The sequence below is a fragment of the Barbatula barbatula genome (assembly GCF_947034865.1).
Source record: "Barbatula barbatula genome assembly, chromosome: 5".
In the NCBI taxonomy this organism is placed as follows: domain Eukaryota; kingdom Metazoa; phylum Chordata; class Actinopteri; order Cypriniformes; family Nemacheilidae; genus Barbatula; species Barbatula barbatula.
Window position 1 is genome coordinate 7,141,021 of NC_136769.1, and position 26,640 is coordinate 7,167,660.

Here is a 26,640-nt window from a genome sequence, read left to right on the forward strand (position 1 = left end):
CAAGGGATACAGTAATAATACGGCACACGCTGTGTGTCAGGCATACTGAATATCTGACAAATTAAGCAAAAAAAAAAAGAAGCGAAACAGATTCATTACGAGCTGAAACTCTTGAGGCATCATCTCTTTATTTTGTTGTCTTTCACAGCTTGACCTCTTTTTCTTTTGGTGTGTTTTCAGAGATATGAGGAGGGTCAGAGGAGAGAAATCTAGAACAATACAGACAATGAAAAGTGACAAACACAGACAAGGGATAAAAAACAATAGTGAGGGAATAAGGATATGTGAGCGTTTTTTATCTTCTATAATATCTACATATTGCATGTGGTTCTTGCCCTTTTAAAGGTCTCTTGATCTATACACTAGCAGAGATATTCACTTCTGTATAAAAAGGAAAATAAATAGCATGATTGTAGGAGGATTGTATGTGTGTGTGTAAGTGATGAGGTAATCAGGAAGGTGTTAGTGTATGTGTCTCAGGGGCGTGCTGAGGTCAAGGGTCATGAGGTATGAGCAGGTCAAGTGTCTTCCGTCACTTATTCGCAAACCAGAGCGGCAAACTCTGAAACAGAAAGAGGACAGTGATTTTTAACCCAGACAAAATGTAAATGTCGTGTTTTAGAATGTTTAGTTTTACCTTCAGCACCAATCTTTCCATCTCCGTCTTTGTCTGCAGCCTGCAGGAACGCTTTGGTCTCTTTATCGGTCAAATCTCTAGCGTCTGTCGCGAAAACCTTCAGAACAAACCTGAACATTCCAATTTAATTTTAAATTTGAATTAACAGCTTTGTTTAAGATTTATCTTGTCTTAATGCGGAGAGTAATATTACTTGAGTTCTTCTTCTTCTATAAAACCGCTGTTGTCTGCGTCAAGCAAATGAAAAGCCTTCTTTACATCATCGGCCGACTTCGCCTTCAGTCCGACCATCTCGAAAAACTTCTTATGGTCGAATGAGTCAGCGGCTGTGACAAGATTCAAACACACATATACATCAAGATTGTTCACTAGTTCACCATGAAGGGGGTTTTCCATATTCCATAATGTAACAAACATTTTGGGGCATATTTGTTTCTTAAAGCTATATTTTCATATCAACTTAAAGGGACAGTTCACTCAAAAATAAAAATTCTGGAAGATATTTTTTTAAGAATGTTGGAAAGTAAACTTTTGACCAACATTGTAATTTTTCATTCTATGGTAGTCAATGGTGGCCAAGAACTTTTTGGTTACAAGCATTCTGACAAATATCTTTTTCTGTGTTCAACAGAACAAATAAATGTATGCGATTTGAAAAATCTCAGGGGTACATTTTGACCGAATCTTTTTTTTGGTGAACTGTCCCTTTAAATCAGATAATGAGTTTCTACTGAATACTGTATATTTTTGTACAAGTGTGGTGTGGGAATGTGATGTCACCATCACCTTTAAATGCATCAAGGGCTTTCTTTATGTCATCAGGGTTCAGGATGCTGTTCATGGCCATTTCTGCAACTTCAGAGAGAAAGAGAGAGCGAAATGAGAAAACTCAGCATGCGTCATATTGCACAGCAGGGAGGCGATAAAATGTGAAATCATGCTGTTGACCAATGCTCTTCATACGGCAGTTCATTAATGAAGGGATTGGATAAAAGGAAAAAAATGAACAGTATGACTTGCTGAAATCGTAAATTAGTGATGAGGGAGGAAGATTCAGAGTTCCAAACATCTCAAAGCGATGCCATTGACAAACCATTTTTGGTTCCACCAAGAACCATCTCTTTCTTACTTTTTTATAATCTGAAGAACCTTTTGTCGCCACAAAGAACATGTTCAAGATGTTAAAGGCTTTTGAAGCACCTTTTCTTTTGAGAGTGTACAAACATCTCAAAGGCATCTGTTGTCCAGTTTTACTGCATTTTTAAACAAGAAAAAGCCAGTTTTGAGAGTTAAAGACCAAGATCGATTTTAGCTGAAACTGTAGATGAGTTCTCAGCTTTAAGGCTCCATTTCAACAATAATGCAACCAGACTGAAAATGTACTTTCCCCCACCTGGCAGTCTGAATAATGTAGGCACACAGGGAAAGTATGACTTGTACTTTTCCTCTCAGCTGGCACCTGATTTCATTGATTTGAGATCAGGTGGAGGTCAGCTGGGGCGAAAAGAGCTTCAGCACTGCTGACTTGAATGTGGCTCAGCTGACGTTCCTCAATGACTTGGAATGGCGAGAAAGTTCTGCTGAGTGAACAAATTGAAGCGGAGCTGACATCGCCAAACATGCTAATACAACACAGATAAGCTTATTAAACGGAACCAAGAAAAGTCTTCAGTTTATTGGACGAGAAAGTATGTGGGGCATTACAGTAGTGCGGGGTTGTTTTGTCAAATAAATTGCGTGTGCTTATGCACGTTAGCACACTCACAAACTGCCCTCACATGTGCACACCTGACCTTGACGTTGGGTTTCATTGTGTAATATTGGTAGGGTTCATGCAAAGCCTATTAACCTACATTATCACATTGCGATGATGAGCTTGCAGCTTAGACTGGTCCAGAACTAAGAACATAAAATAAATGATGAACAAATTATTTAGTTGGCACTTTCATAAACTTAAAAGCAACATTAAATGAAAAACAAATAGTTTAAAATACTGTAAAGGTACTGTCCAAGGAGCAAGACCTTTCAAAGGTTCTACGATAATATTTGTTGAATATTTTGTATATTATTATATGTGACCCTGGACCACAAAACCAGTAGCATGGGGTATATTTTTGGCACAGCCAATAAAACATTGTATGGGTCAAAATTATCAAATTTTTTATACCAAACATCTTTAGGCTATTAAGTAAAGATCATGTTTCATGAAGATATTTTGTAAATTTCCTAACATAAGAATATCAAAACATGGCAAACAAAAATGTCGGGAAACGCGCCTACAAACTTCGCACTTGCTGCCGCTTTCAGTGTTCAGATTGCATTCATGTACAGTATGTAAAAACTTGCTTCAAATATTTGCCTCTGTGTCTTTAAATGAAACTATATCACCATTACTAAAAACCTAAAACAAAAGGTAAGATTTTAACGTTTTCTTTACATCGGGTTTCAGAATGTAACGTGCAATATGGCCTCCATAAAATGACCATTGTCTTCACATCAACAGTCTTGTGAAAGAGCTGTTAATGAAGGTTTGGATCTCATCTTAACCCTGCACTCATTTTCAGACATTAAAAAGTATAATAGTGTCCGATTTTAGATGTTACCCTGATTTATAGCCATAAATTCAAAGTGAATGTATCCAGTGGGTTCACACAAAAGCATCAGAAACATCACGGCCCACAAAGTTTAAATGTTTTTCAAACTACCCTGCAAAAGCAGATAGACTGTTTCGCAAAGTCGACAAAATTTTAGTAATGCATGAAACATAACAATTTACTTTGTGCAAGCTGAGCAGAATTCTCAAGCCATCTTTCTTAAAAAACACTTGTTTCCCTGACAAAGATGTTCTGAAGGAGGTGACGCCTGAGCTTAACCTGTGTTAGACGTGAGGAAGACACGCTCTCTTTTTCTGTGCTAAGGTCTCCATTTGCTCTTCAGTGCATCCCATTACTGTCTAAGTGAAACAACTGAAATATAAAAAGGTTGTAATTTTTAAATTATGTTTGATCGTCACTTTTGCACACAAATATGATGCATAACCTAAATGTTTGACATTGGTACTAATACCGCTTTGCTCTATCAGTTAAACTACAGAAACGCTGGTTCTGCAAGCCCTCTTGAAAATGTTCTTTTAGTCTTTCATCTCTCATTCTGTTAATCTCCCAGAAGGGAACACTTTTCCTGTAAGCCTTTCTCTTTTCCTCCCACCTCAGAGTCTCTGATTCTCTATCCCGAGGGCTAATTTGATCTCTCTCAATGCGGCTCAGCGAACCCCATGGACCTGGAAAATTCAACTCTAATCTTGCATCGTTGCTGGGCGTATAAGTGCCAACCTCTGTGCCCACTGGCAGTGGAGCCGGGGAACGAACAGCTGGATGGAAATGGAGAGATGAGAAAGAGGAAGAGGAAGAGAGAGGAATCGGTAACGACAACAGTTGACTGCCGCCACGAGTCAAGAGCCAGGGACATTAATGCCCTAATGTGAAATAACAGCTGACCTTTAATCTCAGTTTAAAGTTTAACGCTAGTAAAAACTTCTGCTTTTAACTCACTGTAGCACCTTACATATGTCTGTCTACAGGGCAAAATGAAGCCTAGGTTGGAAAAACTTTTAGAAAAAGTGATGTGACGTTAGAGAACAATAACTGTGTGAACTGTTTCCTTTCTTCTACAAATTGGACACTTTCAAAGCTGACACAGGGGCAGCGATGTCATCTAAAGGCACTCTGGTAAACAAAAAAAGAAATCACAAAGTAAATTCCATTCTAATACGCCAACCTCACGTATACGCCAACCTCATCCACTGACATATGCATTTATAACTGGTTTATTAAAGAAAAACTCTTAGTCATGCTAGAATTGAACTCGCAACCTCACGCCCCTAAAAGATCCACTTAAATTCAGTGTCTGAGAAAGAATAAAATCCTAAAACCGCCACTGCTAAAGAACCAGCGAAGGAACGTCTTTGACTTTGTAGGGAGGAATAGAGGAACATCAAAGGCATTGTGCATGTGTGAGAAACATATTCAGGCGCTGTGGGAGGATCAGACTGTAGAGGCGTGAGATGCTGTTGGTGTTTTGAAGAGCCCATCTTGGTTTGACAGTGCAGTGATGAGAGCCGAGGCTTATGATGGAAGAGCATTGCAGATGCCTTGACACATCAGACCTGTTCAAACAAGATCAGACATGAACTGTCCATGTGAGCGAATGACCAGCCAACAGGAGCTAAGATGACCAACTGAGACTGAAAACAGCTGAAACCGGTCGAAATCATCGACTAGAATTATAAAGTAATAAGATTGAATTTGAGGGAATTTGGATTGTAATATTAATCATTTTTGCTATGTTGATGCCTGCCAATATATCACCCAGTTGTCTGCCCGCTTGAGGTCACAAGAATAACTTCGTGATGCACAAACAACTGAATGGTGTGGAAAAAAGGCAGAAATTGTTTAAAAACACACATTACTGATATTATATCATATATGATATTATATATCGCACTATATTTCATGTCATATATTATATTGTACCGTGCCACACCATATACCGTACACAATATAATATAGTGTATATCGTATCATATACCATATCATACCACATATTACATATTGTATTATACATCATACCATGTTCAGTATCATGTCGTTTCATATAATCATCGCATTGTATCAGACCATATGAAATGATGAAAGAATTTTCATTGTTAGGTATACTATGGCTTTAACAGAAAATTTGCCATGTTTGTAGACCAGCAACACCAGTTTGAACCAGTTGAGACCAGAATACCCCAAGCTGGTTTAAGCTGTTTATATTTCACCAGGGGATTGAATGGAATCGCTAAAATACAACAAACTAATGGAATACATTTTCCATTCTCTCGCACAATGCAAAATCATGACACACAGGGACTGGTTCATAAAACCATATGCCTCCGGCAGCTTTGTAATGGGAGTACCTTTTTCAGTGACAGAAATACACGCGCACGCACACTTTTTATTCATTGTGTCTCTGAGATTGAAAGAGGGAGAAAGTGAATCAACGTGAAAGGAAAAGAAAGGCGAAAAAATGGAACAAAAGTCTCCCAAGCAAAATAGTAAAGATACATTTCACAGCAAAGATTTTTCATCGAAAATGTTCTCATGGGTAGGAAAAAGCACAAACGTCAACAGAAAATGTGCAGTAGGAAGGAAAAACAAAAGATAAAAATCTCAGAGTTAAAAAACATACATTTATTTTACCTTAAAACGTAAATAAATAAACAGTAACAGTGATGGATTGATACAGCAGTGATACAGCTGCGTCTCTCTGGCTCTCTTTTAAATTGATCTGCTGTTGTTTTCCAATGCAAGCTGTGGGTATACACATATACTTCACGGACTTCATGAATTTTTTATCGAAATACTCAGAAGGTTTTCAGAACAGCGTGTGGATGAAACAGCACATAAAATACAATCAGGCAGAAGATGGAGAACGGTAACGGAATAAATCACATTCATTGAAAAAAGACTGTGACAGGATTGTTTAACCAAACAAATATTTAAACATTAAAAGAAAAAATGAATTCATTTAATGATCAATTAGATTTTGTAATGAGCCATAAACAGACTGCGTGACAACTCAAGTCAAATGAATGAAAAATGGATGGAAGGAACTGGATGTGAGGACAAAATATACACACGCCTTGAATTGTACAAATTTTAGGTTCATGATTCTCTCTCATAAACTGTTTATAAAACAAAGTCAATGTACAATAGAATGAATGAAGGCGTGAAGGTCACAGGTGCAAACGAGACGGGACAAGAAAACCTACTTTACAGCCACTCTTGTGGAAGAGGGACAACATTTCACCCTCTGATCACACATCAATACTCTCTCTTTACTGCCTTGAGTGTACGATAAAGATCATGAATGAGAAATTAGGAAGCAAACATCTTCTACTGAGCCCAGAAGGAGAGTTTTACATTACAGCGTGCTCAGTGATCCATCAACGGTGTGAAACATTGCAGTACGTGAGCCAATACAAAATGAAACAACACTCTATGAGAAACAATGGAGGTGCCGGTCTATTAATGCCCTGAACGGGGTGACGGAAACAGAATAAATGATCTAGTGCAGAAAGACTTCGAGTGAAAGTTGGTGAAAAGGCTCTTTAGTGTATGACAGAGGCTTTATCTTTATTATAAAAGAAAACTGAATAAAACACACACAAATACAGTACAACCATGAATAGATGGTTGACTTATTTGAAGTCAAACCCAAACCAATTTTTCTTCCTATCTGACAATCTGGCAGACAAGCATTAAGTCAGACCATCACCGAGTCTAATAAAGAGAAAGAAGAGTGGTTTAAATTCACGCCGGTGAGAAAGAGGACGCAGAAATAAAGTGAAGTCGACAGAATGAATCAGGCACATTGTGTGCGCTGAATCTCTAATTCATTCCCCTTTTTTAATAATGCAAGCAAAGAGCAACCCACCAAGGTGCTTACCCAAGCCAAGAGGATCGAATCTAGCTCACGTTTCACAAGTTCTCTGTATAATTTCTTGTTCTGACTCTTTTCTTCTCAAAATACAAATAAAAAAGGGACGAACCCGACCGGCTGGGTTACTTCTGGGTTGTTTTAACCCACTGTTGGGTCAAATGTAAACCTTTTGCTGGGTTAATTAAACCAAATGGTTGGGTTAAAATATCCTAGCTTTTTTTAAATATGAATATGATGGTAAAAGATTATGTAGCTCAACTAAGTTTTTTTATTTTTGGGTCAAAATATGTAAATAACAGCCGTAGAAAAAAAGATTTCAGAGAAACATACAGCTGGACAAAGTTTGAGTTACACCCTAAAACTGCAGTGTTTTTTTTAACCCAGCGGTGGGTCAAAAACGGACAAACCCAACCATTGGGTTGTAAATGAAACCTTTTAGGTTGTTTTGATCCACACTCAAATCTTAACTGCAAATCCGAACAATGAATACCGAGTATAAGCGAGCATTCTGCAGCGCTCCACTTCCATTTGAACACTTCACTTATAAGTCAGTTGTGCACAGGATCATTAACTCTGGCTGTTGTGGTGCTCAGTGGAACCGCATTGCGGTTGAAAGTCCAATTCCGCTCAAGGTGAAAAATCCACGAGCCAGGAACGTCTGACTGCCATTATCATCGATTACTGTAAATGGGCTATGGGTTATGGACCCCAGTGTAAAACTGGTTAGAACCCTTCAGTGATTTTCTCTGTTGGTAATGATGTATAATTACTTAAACCACACTAAACCTGTGGAAAGAAGTCTTGATTTTCAACCTTGGTCTTTTGTCTTCATAGTTATTGGCTTTATTGAATCAATACAGAACGTCATTTGTACTCATTTTACTTCCACTCTCTTGTAATATACACGTAAATATTAACCTTCTATTTCATAGATTTCATCTGAGAATCCTGCCGTATTGACTATTGCGTAAGTGGTGCAATAACACCAGGGACAGGTTCATTGATCCCTGCCAGCGTTCAGACTGTTCCGGTTTATCTACTCGGGAAGGGAAAGCACAGCTTGTTTTAGGTGTATCCATGTGCAGACGACGTTCTGTCCTTGTCAGGCAGATTGTGGATCTCTTACAGGCCCAAAAGGTCTAGCAGGCCTTGTGCTCAACCAGAACACGCTCAAAATACATTGGGTGCTGATCATCAGGGTGGCTGCTGGTATGTGCGGGTGGAAAACAGATCTGACCGTCTGGTCCGACAGATCTAGTCGTGGATGCACATGTGATAGATGATGAAACTCTAAAGACCTTTTTTGCTATAACCTTTTCGTGAATTTATGACAATCAAAGTTTCAGTTTTTCTAAATGTACTTATTATACGTGTTTAGGAAAAATGGTCATTTATGTTTCATTCTGTGAACTAATAAAAATATTTCTCCTTAATTCCAAATAAAAGTATTGTTTCTATTTGCATGTGTTTGCAGAAAATGTAAACTGGCGAAACAGGCTAAATAACTTTTTCAGACCTCAAATACTGCTAAGAAAACAGGCTCATGTGTACTTTTAAGCAATACAAGTAGTATTTGTTTTTTATGTGATAACCTGGATTTTTATCACTGTTTTTCTGTGTATTGCCATTCTGTAAATCTGTCACGTTGCTGTTGGATGACTTTGTCACTTCTAAGGTTTGATTTTGTTCAACATTCAATAGACACTGAACTGGAATGGGCACAATACATCTAGAAAATGTGGAAAGGTCACTTAATATTGTTTTGTGTCTGTATATAACATACCTTTTATGAAACTGTTGAGAGAAAAGAAGCATTTGCAACTCATGAATAATTTGGTTTTGCACATAAGCAATTGCTTTCTAACCTGAATTTGTGCTTGTGAGATTGAGAGCGAGGGCTCAGTAGATCATCACACCCTACAGCTAGAGTGAAAGTAGAGAGAGATACAGTGAGAGCCAGCCAATACTGTATTACAGGACTTGAAGTAATGAAAGATAACAGAACTAGTAGCTTTGGGCAAGTGAGAGCGTGTGTGTGTATAGTGCATGTACTCAAAGCAATATGGACCTCCAAATGTCTGACCCTGTACATTCAGTCGTCTATTCAAAGAAGAAATGTCTCATATAATTGTTCGGAACCACACGAGGGTAAATAAATGCATTTTTATTTACAATAAGCCCCTGCGCTACAACCACAAAATGCACACGGATGGTCCATCAATTCCAAAAAGGCATCAACACTGCTAAGACGTGTTATACAGTAAGTGACTTATACGCCCATCCATTGTGGGTCACGGGAGGGCTTATACAATCTTCCCTACAAAATCCCATTACAACACAACTAAATTGCATGTTACTTCCAAATCTAACCAACGATACATCTCGTCTGACCGCGTTATCGAATCGCGTGACACAAATCTGTTTTAACTCTTATATACGCATGCCCATGCTTCCGAGACCACACAAACTAGAAGCTTCTGTGACCCTGACCTTTCACTTCTGTACTTCTCCTGCCTGTGTGTTCGTGCCACTTCAAAAATAGAGCTCTTCAAAAACACGTCTGTGTGTGTGAGATCAATAGTTTAAACTTTGGTGATATTATATGTGCCAAAAAGACTTCAAAGTTGAGTAAAAAGATAGAACACACAAACATACAGACTATACACACAATTGATCTTCATTGTTAGTTAGACCAGCCAACTACCCATATAGTATACTTAGTTACACAGATAATTGTAGAATATATGGTTTCTAAACATCGTATCGTAGCTGATACGACATTTACTCAGTTAACATCAAATCGTTTGACAGACTCTTTTATTTAAAGCGATGCACAGATAGAGCCGATAATCAAAGAACCTTAATTTCTGCATGAACACTTCCATTACCTCTGTCGAGTGCCCGATCATGTGACCGAATTAATGCTCAAGATCCATCAGGGAGGAGAGCGTTAACCTTTTTTACATGCCCAAAAGGATGTCAGTCTTTGTTAGGCCATCTGAATTTAATGCAAGTCAGGGTGCGTGTGTAGTAATACAGCATTTTCAGAAGTACTCAAGAGGCTGAAGAGTGAAAAGAGCAAAAGGCGGAGGAAGACACACAGTATCAAACAAAGAACAAGAGATTACAACATCAAAACCATAGAGATGAAGCAGATTCAAGTCAAAAAACTTGTCTTGCTGAAGCCTTCATTCAGACACACACCCACGCTAGAACAAACTACTGAAAAAAACAGAAAGAATACTCGTACTTAAACACAAACACACGGTTTTCAGTCATACTCCAGTACACAGAATGAGAGATTGAATAATACATGTAGGCAGCTTTAAAGAGAGCAAGAGTTGGGGAAAAGAGCAAGATTATAAAAAAAGACAAAGTCAGTCAGTGAGATTTGGAAAAATGGAAGAAATGGACTCTTGCCCAGTGTTAGTCACAAGCTGGCTCTACGCTGCTCTATGTTTTGAGTTATCGCTGGAGTTCCTCATCAGCTCGGTTTGAAGTTTAGCTGCAGGGCCAAATTTACTGTTCTGAGATCAGACATCAGGGACAAGCTATGGCTCACAGCCAGAAAGCACGCTGGGAGTTTTTAGTGGAGTGACAATGACAGCAGTTCCCTAAAAGGGACGTTCTTGCTCTCTCTCTTTCTACCTCATTCTCTCTCTCTCTTTTGCACACTGCAAAAACGAAAACTAAAAGCAGGTTTAAAATATGTTATATTTAATAGCTATCTTTTTAAATGCATATGCTTATTGATAGCATAAAACAAACATCAATTTTAAATTAATATTTACTCAAAATATCCTCTAAAATTTAAGGATACAATTTGTGCGTTATTGACAAGACTGTGGATTTGGAATAGCCAGAATAGAAATAAAGTTATCAACGAATTTATAGACCTTGTCAATGTATCTAGGGCCTGATTCATAAAACAACATTTCTTGAATTCTAATTTATGAAGAAAGTTAGGAATGTCATATTTATAAGAATTTTTTTAGGGGCCATTCACATTTTGTGCACGCAAGTATCATTAATACGGTAAGTTCCTTATATTGATATAATAATGATAGTGTCTAACTGCGTTACTTTTGTTCTCATCATTAGAAACAGAGTGCTTTTAACATTAAGCGACTTGAAACGGAGAGCGTCACAAATACTACGGCGCAGTAACACACAAAATGTATTATAATAAATATAATATTATAACTAACATGCTAACATGCGATTGTTATGCCATTAACACATCACATGCAAGGTTAGAGCATGGCGGTAGCAACACCGAGGGTATGGGTGTGATTCAAGGAGATTGCTCAAATTTTATAGACGTGTACTTTTGTCTTATCGCCGTTAACCTTATTATTTATTATTCTCAGGTTAGGTAAAGTAAGTCAAGTCCGGCCTAAATTATAAGTATTTAAAATACTGGTATGTTCGTGCTCAAAGTCGACCTAAATTAAGACCTATTCAATTTCTTTTAATATGTTACTTTTCTTTTTATAACAAAGTTTTGAAGAGATACAATTAACAAAAAATATAATATTAAATACTATAACTACGGTTTCAATGGAAGGTGTATTCAGGCTTCTTATCTTCAGCTAGGTATCTAGCATCGGGGTTTACTGATGGTCTCCAGCCTCCGAGGTGGCTGTTCTTCTGTCTTTTATACCTTGTGGTGTCCTTCAACTAACGTGCTTGACCGAAAGTGAACTCATACATGGACTTGGCCTGGAAAAGTTAATCCTTCAACAGCACATGCACAAACAACTGTCCCGTTTCACTCCTCCTTCCAGGTGTAGCCACACCCATACATGAATAATAATAACTGTGCATCTTGCCCAATGCCGTATAAGCCATTAAAAAAAAAAAAAATTCTCTTAAGAACAGTTTCGTGACTCCGGTCCCTTTTTTGTACATATGCTGTTCATGATCCCATTCCTTGAAAAGAAAACACGCAATACGCAATTCAATGATCAATTTCAATTAAAAAATCATCTAATTTAATTACAGCGTTAAGTCATGAGGAGCGAACAGACATAACAATTCCTCTGATGGGTTCGTAACACCTGCTCCAGTCGTGTCGTCTGCGCACGATCTTGCTTTTGTAAAACTCTGATATAAGTCCAACGATGTTGTGCGACGAAGCAGCGGAGTAAATGATCTTCAATTCTCGCCTTGACTCCAGTGCAGATGTTTAATGGAGATTTGATTGAAGCGACTCTCACAATGCAGGCTCTTGTTGCTGGCGGACTGTTTGTGACAAATGTGAACTCCTCGCAAAATAGATTCTGGGTTGGCTGCCAAAGTCATTATTGGATCTTTTGGGCCTATGGAGAATATGTGCCTTCCGAAACATCAGATTTATTAACACAGCATGCCTGGATAAGTCCACTTGTATCTACTGACTTCCACACGCTTTGAATTGTGGGTATTTTGTGGAGAACGAGGCCAATGATGAGGCTCTTTAGTTATCCGTGATGGCAAAGACACTTGCCCCTTTAATTACAGCAAGTAAATAATTGGCAATTAGAAGCTAATGTATTTCTCTTCACACATTGATCTCTCTGAAATCGATATGCGTACACACAAACGCAAACTCTCATTATTTAAACACGAAATGACGGAACGTCTGTTCTTCAGTACGCCACACAGATGCTGATAACCAATAACCATACGACCAAAGCGGTTTCTTTTGAGATTAAAATATTTTTTGGATGAAACATTTTAGTCAAGCTTTTCCAACACTTTTGACCATATGTATGTGTAACAGATTAAAAGTCTGTTAAATATAAATCAAATTTAGACTTCCGGCCACACCAACACAGCGAGAACGACACAAGAAATATATATAAAAATAGTGTTTATTATTTTTATAAGTTAACTTTAAAATGACAATCTTAAAATGACATCTCAAAGACCCAGGGAAACAATAAAATCAGGGTTTGTCCAATGTTCTGTCCCAGGGTGAACAATACCCAAATCCAGTCCCGTCCAGTGGATTTAGCTCAGTGTTTCCTCTGTCAGCAGGGCTTTGAATAGATAACGTGTTGTTGCTTCCTTGCACTTCACGTGGGTCCATCAACAATCATGCCGCATCTGCTGCTCCACCGGACCTGGCACCTTCACAACAACAAGCAACAACTAGAATGGGTCTTCAGCTCAATACTAAAAACAATACACACATCAGTGTGGGAGAGAAGACCACTTCCCTTTAGCCTGAGGTTTTGTGAGCGTTGACACTGCGAGCTCTGTGAGTCAGCTCCACCAAAGCACAGGTCTTCCAGTCAGCCACAACGCTGAGGGAGAATACAATTGCCAAGCCAGTCCACAGCAGCACTCAGCACATCCGTCCGTCCAGAGCGTTTTTCCCGTGGTAAGAGATCTAGCCTCCTATTTATTTGGAATGGTCTGATCAGCTGGCCAATGAAATCGCTGCATGATCAGGGTTTTCAGGTGTGTCAATCAGTGTTGATCGTTACAGTTTGTGATAGAGGGAAACAGTACTATTAAATGTCCAGCAATCACAGCAAACAATATAATAAACCAATCAACCACAAACATCAAGAAAAACACAGCAAACCAATACAAAAATAAGAGGAAAATCACTATATATATAAATCAGTAAAAATTCCCAAAATAAAGTAAAGTTACCCATCAATCACACTGCTCCACTTGTATATCACATGACACTCCTCCCCCCTTTAACAGTTGTCGTCCCGACAAAGTCAGTGTCCATACCTGTCCGGGGGCCTACCCCTATTTTGTCTCTGGGACCTACGCAGGGGTGATCCATCTCCTGGCTCAGGTCCCACAATAGGCGCTACTGGGTCATCTTCCATTGGAACTGCAGGAGGGGCACATGCTATGGGCACCAGGGTTAATGGCAAAAGAGGCCCAGGACGCCAGGCATTCAAATAATTGGGGTTCACAGTTTCTGTCTCTGGGGCTTGTTGAGGCTCCTCAGGGGGGTTGAAAAGGCAAAGCCTTAAGTGATTACGATGAATTGTCCTGATGGGGCCTTCTTTTCCTTCAGGCTTGATCTGAAAAACGGGCATACCTGGACGCAGTTGGTCAATAACCACGTAGAGTTGGGGCTGCCAGTGTGGTGCCAATTTCCCTTGTTCTCTGCGACGGAAGTTGCGCAAAAGCACACGCTCTCCGGGCAACAAGGGGAGGTTCTTTGTTTTCTGATCATACCTGACCTTGTCCCGCATTCTGCTTTCTCTTGTTTTTGCTGCCACCTGTCTGTAGACTCTCTGTAGAGTCTGGTTATGCTGGCGAACCCAACCTTCCAAGTCCTGTCTTTGGGTCAGTGGTGGCGCACTGACAGCAGTTTCCACGGGCAGGCGGGCGTGTCGGCCAAACATGACAAAGTGTGGGGTCAGTCCAGTGGTCTCGTGAGGGGTGTTGTTATACATCTGCAAAAGAGTCGGCAAGTGATCTGGCCACCTCAGTTGGTCTTCTGGACTCAATGTTCCTAAAAGAGACAGAACAGTCTTGTTAAACCTTTCGCAGGCCCCATTTCCTTGGGGCCTGTAGGGTGTGGTTCGGACTTTGACACACCCATACAGACTGCACAGCTGTGCCACCATGGTTGACTCAAAGGCTGCTCCTTGATCCGAGAGGATTCGTTCTGGACATCCCCATGGCTGGATGAGGTGGCGCCAAAGGGCACGTGTCGTTGTGGCTGCTGTCTGGTCTTTTGTAGGGACAGCCCATCCGTACTTTGAGAAAAGGTCAGTTATTACCAACAGGTAAGGATAAGTGTCTCCATGCCTACCAAGGGACAAGTAGTCAATTGAAACTGTTTCCAAAGGGTATGATACAAAAATAGGCACCAAGGGTGCCCTTACCTCTGGTCCTCTTTTCTGTTGAGTGCAAATTGCACATTTGGATGCCCATTCTTGTAAGTCCGCACCCAGCCCGGGCCAGTAAAAGGTTTTTCTCAACAAGCCCTCAATCTTGGCTGTTCCCATGTGGCCTGAGGCATTGTGATACTTCTCCCACAACTCATGAGTCTTGTCTGAGGGAACCACTATTTGGTTGAGGCTCGACCTGGTATGTCGCTCTTGGGCCCTCCGCTGTAACACACCCTCCTGGATGTGTAGTCGACTCCATTCCCTTAAGAGACGTTTTGTCGCAGGCAGGCACGCTCTCCGCTCCTCAGCTCCTGGAAAATGATTTCCAACCACCCAACCCTTAATTTGGGCCACCGTCGGGTCTTTCTCCTGCAAATCTTTCCAAGTCTTGGCTTCTGTACAGGCTTCTGACTCCACCACGGCCATCTCCACTTGGGCCAGTCGGTCAGATCCTGTTTCCTGCGGTAACCTGGACAAAACATCAGCATTACGATTGGAAGCACCAGGCCGATACTTAAGTTCAAAGTCAAAATTCGCTAGCTGTGCTGCCCACCGCTGTTCTGTTGCCCCCAAGTGTGCAGTGTTCAGGTGGACCAGGGGGTTATTATCTGTAAAGGCCAGAAATTTATTGCCCCACAAATAGTCTTTAAACTTTTCGGTGACAGCCCATTTAAGGGCTAGGAACTCCAGTTTAAAAGAACTGTAGTTTTGGTCGTTCCTCTCGGTGGGGCTAAGGCTCCTGCTAGCATAAGCTACAACCCTCTCTCTGCCATCTTGTAGCTGTGCTAACACAGCCCCCAAACCTCCCAGACTGGCATCAGTGTAAAGATGAAAGGGTTTTGAGAAGTCTGCATATGCCAAGATTGGTGCACTCACCAGAGAAGTCTTCAAAGAATCAAATGCCATCTGGCAGTCTGGGGTCCAGTTAATGGCAGCATTTCCTCTCCGCATACTAGCAGAACCTACTAGGAGAGCATTCAGGGGTGCTGCCATTTTAGAGAAACCTTTCACAAATCTTCTGTAGTACCCCACAAACCCAAGGAATGATCGTACCTGCTTAATAGTGGAGGGGATGGGCCAGTTCTCAACAACTACTGTCTTTTCCGGATCTGTGGATATTCCTTCACCCGAGATAACATGGCCGAGGTAGGTGACCTTCCTCTGGAACAGGCTGCATTTATGGGGCTGCAACTTTAAGCCATGGGCGGCCAGCTTCTTAAAAACCTGCTCCAGGTGATTAATGTGGGTGTCGAAATCTGGGGAGTATACAACAACATCATCTAAGTAGATCAGGAGTGAGTCGTGGACCTGCCCGCCCAGGCACCGCTGCATCAGGCGTTGAAAAGTTGCAGGTGCATTACAGAGACCAAAAGGCATCCTCTGGAACTCATACAAGCCCAGGGGTGTAGTAAATGCAGTCTTCTCTCGGTCCTTCGGGTCCACATCTACTTGCCAATATCCACTGGCCAGGTCAAGGGTAGAATACCAAGCAGCTTGCTTGAGACTGGTGAGGGACTCTTCTATCCTTGGCAAGGGATAGGCATCTTTGTGGGTTAGGGCATTCAGTTTCCTGTAGTCCACGCAAAAGCGCCAGGATCCATCCTTTTTCTTCACAAGGACAATCGGTGCTGCCCAAGGGCTGGAGCTTTCCTTCACGACATCATTATCCAGCATATTTTGCAGGAGTTCCCTCAATTCAGGGTAAAGGCTTGGTGGAACTGGTCTATAGCGCTCCCTGCTGGGAGGTGCAGAACCTGTAGGTATGGAGTGGAGGACTGCGCTGGTCTGGCCAAAGTCATCATCGCCTGCTGCAAAGATGTCTCTCCATCGCTGTAACAGCAAATCCATCTTCCGTTGCTGATCTATTGTTAAGCCATCACCTTTCAGCAGGCTGACTGGGTGCTGGTCTTTGGTACTGATGTGGTTAGTCTGGACATCCACTTCCACCACCCCTGGATCTAAGGTCTTCAACACAAGGACCTTTTCCCCTCGAATCTGCCTTGGATCAACCTGGAAGACATTAGCAAGGGGGCGGCGTTGAGGTATCAATATGGGGTAAGGATTGAGGTTACGTACCCTTATAGGGAGGCGTCCTTTCACCACAGTAGTAACAGTCCTAGCCACCTGCCACTCGTCATCTCTTTCTGTGCCCTCCACCAAAGCACAAATATCCGACCTGGTTTCTGCACCATAAAGGTGTGTCCACAGTACCACCTCACTGTTAGGAGGCAAATAGACTGGATCTTGGCGGGTTAACCTGGCCACTCCAATATGTCCATCAGATTCGTCCTGTGAAACCTTTTGACAGAATGCAAAAGCACGCTCCCACTCCCCCTTTGCTTCACATGACATAGTTGTACCAAAGACAGTCAGGCCAGGGTGGACTCCCTGAAACAGCTCTTTCCAGCAATGTGAAATAATATTCATCCCTAGGATACCTCTTTCAGGACTCAGGCACTCATCCTTTACAATGATAACCCCTTTACCCGGCACTGTGACTCCTCCCACTGAGAAATCCAAGATGGCGTAGCCAGTATATGGGATCTGTAGTCCATTAGCTGCTTTAAGAGAAAGCCAGTGCAGATCTTGTGGATTTTGCTTCTGCTCTCCACTCAGCCATTTCTGAAAGAAAGTTTCACTAAACAACGTAACTTGTGAGCCTGTATCAAGCAAGCAGGGCAATTTAACTCCTGCAACAACAACTTCAACCCCTGGACACGTTCCCACCAGGGATGGTTTATTCATTTGGTTTCCCTGGTCCCCCTCCCCAACCACCTGGCTCTCAGTGGTTGGGGCTGTCAGTTTAACTGTCTCCTCCCCTGTTGACAGTACCTCTGGATGTGACCAGCTTTCCCACAGCCTCTGCAGATTGGTCTGCCCCGGTCATCCCACTCCGAAGTCTGGTGACGCCTGGGGGAAGCAGCATAGCGGTCTTCGCGAGCAACCCCTCTAGGGGATAAGGGTGGGTCTCTATGCACCATAGTCTGTGGAGAGAGTTGGCGTTTAATCTCGTCCGTTAAAATTTCTTTAAGAGAAGAAAGTTGGTCTGTAATTTCTTTTCTGACTTCGGCTCTTACAGTCTCCCTCCACTCTTCTAGGCTAGGTGCAACCATGGATGGATTCAGCTGTGGCACAGAGATACGGGAGGCACTGACAGGCTCCATCTTCAGCTCAGCTTCCAATGCTCTCACTTCGCTGCACACCTCAGAAAAGGACAATGTGGGTTTTCTACGCACCTGCCTCTGAAGTTCCTGTTGCACCACACCAGGCCTCAAACCCAGGACAAGCTGGTCCCTAATCGTCATCTCATCCTGGGCAGAGCCCATTGGTTCCTGCTCCTTCCATGTGGAGAATAATTCTCGGAGACGGAGAATGAAAGCAGAAACAGTTTCCTCTTCCTGCTGGTGACATTTAAAGAATTGTGCCCGGAGCTGGGCTACTGGTGTTATACGCCCATACAGCCTCTTTAACTCTCTTAACATGTCTATACTTGTTAATTGTCTGGTTGGATTCAGTAGCCTCATCTCTCTTTTTGCCTCACCCTCAAGTGCCCCATATATGAAGTCAATTTTCTGTTCCTCATTTAACCCTTGTGCCCTCAGCATAGCCTGTACCTGCCCGCTCCATTCAGAAAAACAAATTTTGCTTGAGTCACCATTAAACCTTGGGATCCATGGGACCCCCATGAACCAAGGCATCATCATTGCATTTATCACAGGCTGACTACGTGGAACATTTTCCAGCCTGGCCCCAGTACCTTGTGACACACTACACTCTGGGCGTTCAGGCTGTCCTTCATTTTCATCTGCCATTCTACACTGTGTGGTGTGGAAAAGGAAATATCCTGCCGACTACGCCACTTATGTAACAGATTAAAAGTCTGTTAAATATAAATCAAATTTAGACTTCCGGCCACACCAACACAGCGAGAACGACACAAGAAATATATATAAAAATAGTGTTTATTATTTTTATAAGTTAACTTTAAAATGACAATCTTAAAATGACATCTCAAAGACCCAGGGAAACAATAAAATCAGGGTTTGTCCAATGTTCTGTCCCAGGGTGAACAATACCCAAATCCAGTCCCGTCCAGTGGATTTAGCTCAGTGTTTCCTCTGTCAGCAGGGCTTTGAATAGATAACGTGTTGTTGCTTCCTTGCACTTCACGTGGGTCCATCAACAATCATGCCGCATCTGCTGCTCCACCGGACCTGGCACCTTCACAACAACAAGCAACAACTAGAATGGGTCTTCAGCTCAATACTAAAAACAATACACACATCAGTGTGGGAGAGAAGACCACTTCCCTTTAGCCTGAGGTTTTGTGAGCGTTGACACTGCGAGCTCTGTGAGTCAGCTCCACCAAAGCACAGGTCTTCCAGTCAGCCACAACGCTGAGGGAGAATACAATTGCCAAGCCAGTCCACAGCAGCACTCAGCACATCCGTCCGTCCAGAGCGTTTTTCCCGTGGTAAGAGATCTAGCCTCCTATTTATTTGGAATGGTCTGATCAGCTGGCCAATGAAATCGCTGCATGATCAGGGTTTTCAGGTGTGTCAATCAGTGTTGATCGTTACAGTTTGTGATAGAGGGAAACAGTACTATTAAATGTCCAGCAATCACAGCAAACAATATAATAAACCAATCAACCACAAACATCAAGAAAAACACAGCAAACCAATACAAAAATAAGAGGAAAATCACTATATATATAAATCAGTAAAAATTCCCAAAATAAAGTAAAGTTACCCATCAATCACACTGCTCCACTTGTATATCACATGACATATGTTTACACAACAAATACTGCACATTTTATACCAGAACATTGTAAAAAAAAGTCTAGATCTAATAGTCTTGAGTTTGTGTCAGAAGTGTCGTAATTCAAAGGCTTACCAAGCGAGTTAGTATTCTACCCTGGTTTCAATACTACAGCCCGCTATCAGATCGACCCACCGCATCTTCAACTCAGAGCTCTTTTCATCCCTCCATCTCAACATTCACAACCTGCCCGGACCTTTAAAGCTCACAGGGGTTTTGTTTTGCTGTTGTACAGTACAGTACACCGAGCTGACTCTGTTATTTTAAACTAGAAAAAGAGTACGTACAGTGCACACTTAATGTATAACTTTTATTCATTTGTGCATTTATGTATTACATTTTACAACTACTAGAATAAAAACACACTGTTTGACACATTTTGTAATTATCAAATGTATGATTTTACTTAGTACAGAACTCATTCATGGTAAATATGTATTTGCGAAAAATGTTTTGTCTATTTTATATAATGTGAGTAGTTCTTTCAGTTAACGTTATGACCATTTAAGACAAATTGACACGATAAGCATGAGGAAACCACAATGTGGAAATGTGCAAAACAACGTTTACACGGAAACACCAAGAAATGGTAAAGCATTACTGTAAATTCACTTTTTTATCATTACTATGGGAAACTGTGGTTACCGCCTACAGTGTTTTGTGTCTTTCTAAAGGGCACAATGGTGAGAATTCATAAGACACTTTTGCCTGCAGGTTGCAGAAAGCTGCATTTAATGCATAGACCATTTCCTCCAAGGCTCTTCCAATTCATCCCTCTTTTCTCCCATTTCCAATTTCTCCTTCATCGTCCATTCACTCATTCCTTTCTCCCTACATCATCTCTGGTTTCTCCGCAACCAAGCAGGAAGTGCTCTCTCTCTCTCTCTCTCTCTCTCTCTCTCTCTCTCTCTTTACATTCTCGTCATGTCCACAGCTTAGAGCGTGAAAAAGAGGGCTAAAATGAAATCAGTATGCTACTCATGTCTGTCGCAGTGTGTTTGTAAGGGTGTTTTTGTGCTATAAGGGGTTGTTCACTGCTTAAGAATCCTTGAAAACAGAATAAGTTCAAGTGTCCCTCCGTAGTCAGCATATCTGGGCAAGCACTTCATTTACCAGCAACAGCGATACGTCATAAAATTGAACAACTGAAAACAGAAAAGTTGCTTCGGCTCTGCGAAATAAAAAGATGTCAATCTGAATCTAGGCCGATGTGGATTAGCCAGAACGTTGAATGAATGCGAGGGTGTTGTTGAATTTTATGAATGAAAATCCTGCTGGTACTGGTTGCCTATTTATTAGCATCAGGACACAAGAACAAAAAGCCAGACATGCACATCTGTTTGACACTAAAGGTATTTAATAGCCACGACAGATTTGGTGTTTGTGATCTGTCTAAAGACAAGAAAGACAGAGGGGTCTAGTATCAGCATCAATGGCAGCAGAACATTAATTCGAAAGCTGTAACATAAATCTACACGCACAAGTTATTTTACACTCGACTGACCTTCTCGAGCCCCAGGCAAAAACAGTGTGCTAAATGCTTCATAGTGGAGAACGAAAGAGAGAGAGGATGTGAAGTAATGCATGCTCTAACAGAGGGTAAATGAAAGTAATGAGCTATACACGCACACACAGAATAATACTGTAATAATGGCATCTTACTGTAATTGTCCAGTACCCCCTGGGTATTAAAGCAATGTTCGGCCTATTTAAATCACGTTATGCCACACGTGAACAGCTCTATCTCCGGGGCTATCCCAGAATTCTAGCCTTGGGCAAATCGTATCAACCGACAGGACATGCTTACGACCTTCAAAAATGCAGCCCACCCTCGGGATTGAGTTATGAGGACGATTCCGGTTGGGCCATAGTGTTGCGAGTAAAGCCGCCTCATTACAAAGATAAGAAAAGAACTGTTAGCACAGATAAATAAGAAAACTAAAATATGAAACACAAGATCTAATGGCATGTAATATATGTTGTGAAGTAGTGGTCAGACTTTAGGATAATAAGGTCAATTATATCCCAAAGGACAAATCAAAACCAATCTTAATTCAACAAAGGAGCCATCACTGACTCGGTATCCTTAACCTCTGAAACTCTATCAGCCCGCGAGGCCTCAGGAAATTTTCAACTGACCTTCAGGGCCAAGCCGTGAAATCCTATTGGTTCTCAGATTGAAGGTAATTCTAATGGCTTTCATATCGCTGCTGTCACTTCTGTTATTTTGTCCTTAAGGTACAAGTGTCCCTGGAGATCAAGCAGATTTCTGAGATGACAAAGCAGAGATACGGTCACGGAACACCGCTATGCAGTATAAAGCAAGGGAAACATGATCTCATTCTCCATTTCTGCTGAGCAAATGAACGATTGACCTCTGCGAAATGGACTGAAAAAAGTGCCCCAAAATAGCCACACATAATATAGTAGAGCTCTGCTGCGTTTTAATCTATATGTGCAGATTTAGGGCATATCACAGTGCGTGTATTTAAGGAACGAATAGAATAGCCCTGAAAGCTAAAGAAAGAATAGTGCGCAACAGGTTAAGAGTGTGCGGGTCGGTTTTAGACCGCCGCTCCCGGTGGAACTCCGCTGCTGTGATGACCTCATTTAGGAGGTCAGGGATTGGTTAATTGAAGGTGAGACTCCTGGTGAGTCACAGTGCCCCCAACGTCAATCTAAAGTTAGACCCTCTCCCTCGGTCTGAACATGAGTAAAAAAACCTGATAAAATATGACAAAGAGCTTAGAATAAAACACATTTAATCTGACTCACACATGCCTTTTCCAACAAAAAAAGTTAAGATGTTTAGCGCTAAATTAAAAGCCCCTTGCTTCTTTCATATGTATCACCACACCAGGAATGTCACAATTTGTCTATTTTGTTTCAGGAGAAACATATAGGACAAAGTTAAAACTATAATGAAGCTAAATGAGGTTAACAAAAACAGATACACTACTTATTTGCACAGCATCCCTCACCTTTGTGTTTCTGACAATGCTTTGTTAATGCCTAAAGACAATAAGAGATAGAGAGAGACAGAAAGAGAGAGACAGCTTGTTAATTCCTATGATAAATGGATGAGCAAATTGTGAACGTAAAAGCATTAACGACTGCACGACAAAGGCAAATACAGAATGAGTAAAGATATGGCATGCGTCCCTGCCCCAAACATTTGCTTTTTGCACAGATGTGTAAATACATGCGGCATAAACCCAACAACCCCTCTACGCCCTCTTGTTGAACACTTGTGAGAACATTCACACACACCAAATAAAATCACACATTATGAGCGAGGCTTGCTATATTAAAGTTCTACATTTATCAGTCCAATGTGTGCGTGTCCATTAGGATGCGGCTCAGTTCTGAGTTGATCATTAGCAGGTGTTTTGGTGGTATGGCTGAAACCCAATTGAGAAAAACACACAAGTCTTCACATCAAACCCGAGTGTGCACACACTCAAATTTATTTCAAACACATGTACGACACCTACACAAAGGCACAAACAGCAAAGCAAAGAAGTAATGAGAACAGATCTATCAAACACATGAGCAGAGAACTCTTGAATCCAATCCGAAGGCCTTTGCGACATTTTACACGGATCCTATTACTGTATAGATGTTTACAGGCGGACCTACATATTCTGACATAAAACTCATTTGTATTTATTACAGAGATGCTCCGCTGGTGTTAGCAAGCTATGTTCTGTGAATCTGAGGCATTTAGAGATAACACGGTGATTGGACCATTTGACCTTGACTGAACGTGTGACCAGCAGTGAATGGTTAAAGGGAATTTAAAGCCAAGGAAGACTGGCGATTTGGACACCTGAAATATTTTTGACTCTCTGTCCTGGAACTAGAATCAGACTTTGTTGAATGTGACAAGGCAGAAAGCCGGTCGGAGTTCTGTTAGGTTTGCAACAGATTCAATTAATCTAAAACTCGAATCAATTATCTATCGCTTCAAGACTGTCGCAACAGTACATCTTTGATTAATCTCTAGAAAACCTTCGCCGAGCGAGCCAACGTGCACGATGGAGAGAAAGACAGAAACAGATCGTGAGCGATAGCCTGCCATTGAGTTTCATCTGAAAGCTGCCCACGTAGAGAAACTCAAACGCACACGTCCCACACACCAACATTGCATTTTCTATCTGCCAATAGTCAATTAGTGTCAGCTGTCCAATCTAGACAGCTCAAACACACACAGTTATATGGACACATTTGATGATGTCTGTCTGTTCATCCAAAACGGTGGGAAAGTACACACACACAGCAAACACAGTTACATAAATAGCCCAAATCCACCCGTACTAAATTTGAAAGATACACGGCATCACACAAACTCAGTGAGAAGTATCATTTTCGGATACTTAAATACTTTCTTCAGTCTAACCAGCTAATGAAATGAAATCACATGGTTTAAACAGGTAATGGACGATTAATCCATCCAAAAGCGCAAAGTGACCATAAATCTGCACGATCTGCTGATTTGGTTCATTAAGTGGAAGACCGCAGGCAAAATGCATCCGACACACGCTTTGGGCTAACGGTGCAGAGTGTCCGTAATTTCTTTTCATTGCTTTAACTAAAATGCTAACACAGTTCCAGCAATATCTATGTTGGCAGCACCAGAACACGCGCACACATGCAGACAGACAGAGTGTATCTGTCCTTGTAGGGATACTTCAACCAAAATTGAAAATTCGGTCATCATTTTCTCACCATCCAGATGTTCTAAATCTGTATACATTTCTTTGTTCTGATGAACACAGAGGAAGATATTTGGAATAATGCTTGTAACCAAACAGATCTCGGCCCCCATTGACTACCATAGTAGGAAAAATGACTTTATCATTATTTTTGTTCTGTCGAACACAGAAGTATACACGTTGAAGACCTCGAAGGGGATTAAATGATGACACAATTTTCATTTTTGGGTAAAGTATCCCTTTAAAGATGTGTTACTGCATCAGGACCAGAGCTACTGCGCTCTTCTTTCATCCCATGTCCATAATTCAGCCTCTGTTAAAACTCCTAAACAAAAACTAAAATGAACACAACTGGCATATGACATCATCTGTGCGTGTGTGAGGTTTTACGTCATTTTAATTCTTTTTCGGAATTAAAAAAATTCAAATCACCTAAATTGCACGGACCCTCCTGAAATCCCCAAATCTAAAATGACTTTCATAAGGTTTGTCAAAGTGTCTATCAATATAATTAGCTCAATATTGAAACAACAAAGTCGATGAGAAGTCCTTGTGAGTATAAATCTTGTTTTGAGAATGAAGACGTAATAAAGTTCACCTGAATGTGTGTGGGTTGTGTACAGGGAGATACGAGAGAGAGAGAGAGAGAGAGAGAGAGGCATTTAGAGAAGCAATAGAAGGGTAAATCAATTGACTCGGACAACATTGTTATAGCAGAAATATTATCTGTCACGGCATCATTTAACTTTGTAGATTTATAGTAGAACCAGAGCGAGTTTATGAATGAGATCGATTTAATATAGACGCATCAAAGACAAAGGACTGAACAGAAATGACACCACATGATATAGATGGATGGATGGATGGATGGATGGATGGATGGATGGATGGATGGATGAATAGATACAATTAATAAAACTACCAGTTTAAAATCTTTCACAAATGCATTATATTTGCAGTAATGCTTTACAATCGTTCTCTCTCTCTCTCACACACACGCGGTGCAGAGGGTTGGCAGACTTTTGAATGGGATATTACATGAAGATGATGTTGCAACCCATCTGACCTTCTCTCTTTGTTTCCTGTAATCTTCCTCATACCTCAGCATTTCCTTATTCTTCTTGCTTCCATTTTCAATTTTACTAACCATCTCACTTCCTTAAAGCCTGCCTGCATCGCTTTCCTGACAGTTTCCTGATTTTGTCTCTACACATTTCATAACTCTTTCTGGGTGGTAGTGGAGCATGCCGGTGTCTTACCAGCTGTGGAGTGAGCTGGAGTCCTGGGTAGAGCTGGAGGTTCAGGTCTGCAGAGGAACAAGACCGGCAATGCACGGACAGACAGCAAACCACACTAGAGCTTCAGCACACCAAAAAGAGAGAGAGACAGCGAGGGAAAGAGAGAGAGACAGTGCAGGACAGAGACGGAACACTGACTAGTTGGAGGTGAGATGAAGGGGAGGGAGAGAAAGCATGAGAGCAAGATGAAGGGAGAGAGAACGTGAGGGAGAGAGAGAGAGAGAGAGAGAGAGAGATGAAGAGAGAAAGCTGTAGAGGGGAGGGGCTTGACTCAGTTAGGAGGGACTGTGTGGTGCTGTAGGGATGGAGAGCAATGAGAATCAGTGACAAAAGAATGAATGACCATAGGAATGAACGACCAAATAACAGAATTAATAAATAGCTGAAAACAAGAATGACTAGGATAAAGGACTGAATGACTAAATGAAGGAGGGAAGGAATAAATGAAATGACCGAATGATCAACTACACAAATGAAGGAACAAATAACAAACAAAGAAAAGAATGAATAACATAGGCAATTTTTCATTCTTTACTCTATAAGAGATAATAAATGATTAAAAATGTTATTTAAATGTCTTGTAATTGAACAAAATGTAGAAACTGAAATATGCCATATAAGCAAATACGCGTTGATGAGAGAAAGGATACAAAATAATAATGACACCTCAAGGCACGAACACAATTACTTCTTAATAACGTGCTAAAATAATACTGAAGGAATTTGACAGATTTGCATGTGAGGAACGGACCCTTTCGGAACAGAAATATATGAAAATATACTGCGAAATAAACATATTACATTTCCATATATTGAAAACTGGCGCTGGT

General features: G+C 41.1%; 1 protein-coding gene across 1 annotated transcript; it reads right to left on the reverse strand.

Moving 5' to 3' along the window:
• Positions 1 to 97: 97 nt before the first annotated feature.
• On the reverse strand, positions 98 to 25,964 carry pvalb6 (parvalbumin 6). The gene is made up of 5 exons (XM_079455835.1): positions 25,772 to 25,964; positions 1,424 to 1,492; positions 831 to 963; positions 638 to 747; positions 98 to 562 (listed from the first exon to the last, which is right to left on the reverse strand). The coding sequence occupies exons 2-5, from the start codon at positions 1,482 to 1,484 to the stop codon at positions 537 to 539; spliced, it is 330 nt and encodes a 109-aa protein (XP_079311961.1). The 5' UTR covers positions 1,485 to 1,492; positions 25,772 to 25,964; the 3' UTR covers positions 98 to 536.
• Positions 25,965 to 26,640: the final 676 nt, after the last annotated feature.

Excerpts from the sequence above, each read along its gene's own strand:
- pvalb6 (XM_079455835.1), bottom strand. The coding sequence starts at position 1,484 with ATGGCCATGAACAGCATCCTGAACCCTGATGACATAAAGAAAGCCCTT. Across the intron at positions 964-1,423 it reads AGCCCTTGATGCATTTAAAG|CCGCTGACTCATTCGACCAT; the intron begins GTGATGGTGACA and ends ATCTTGTCACAG. Across the intron at positions 748-830 it reads ATAGAAGAAGAAGAACTCAA|GTTTGTTCTGAAGGTTTTCG; the intron begins GTAATATTACTC and ends TGGAATGTTCAG.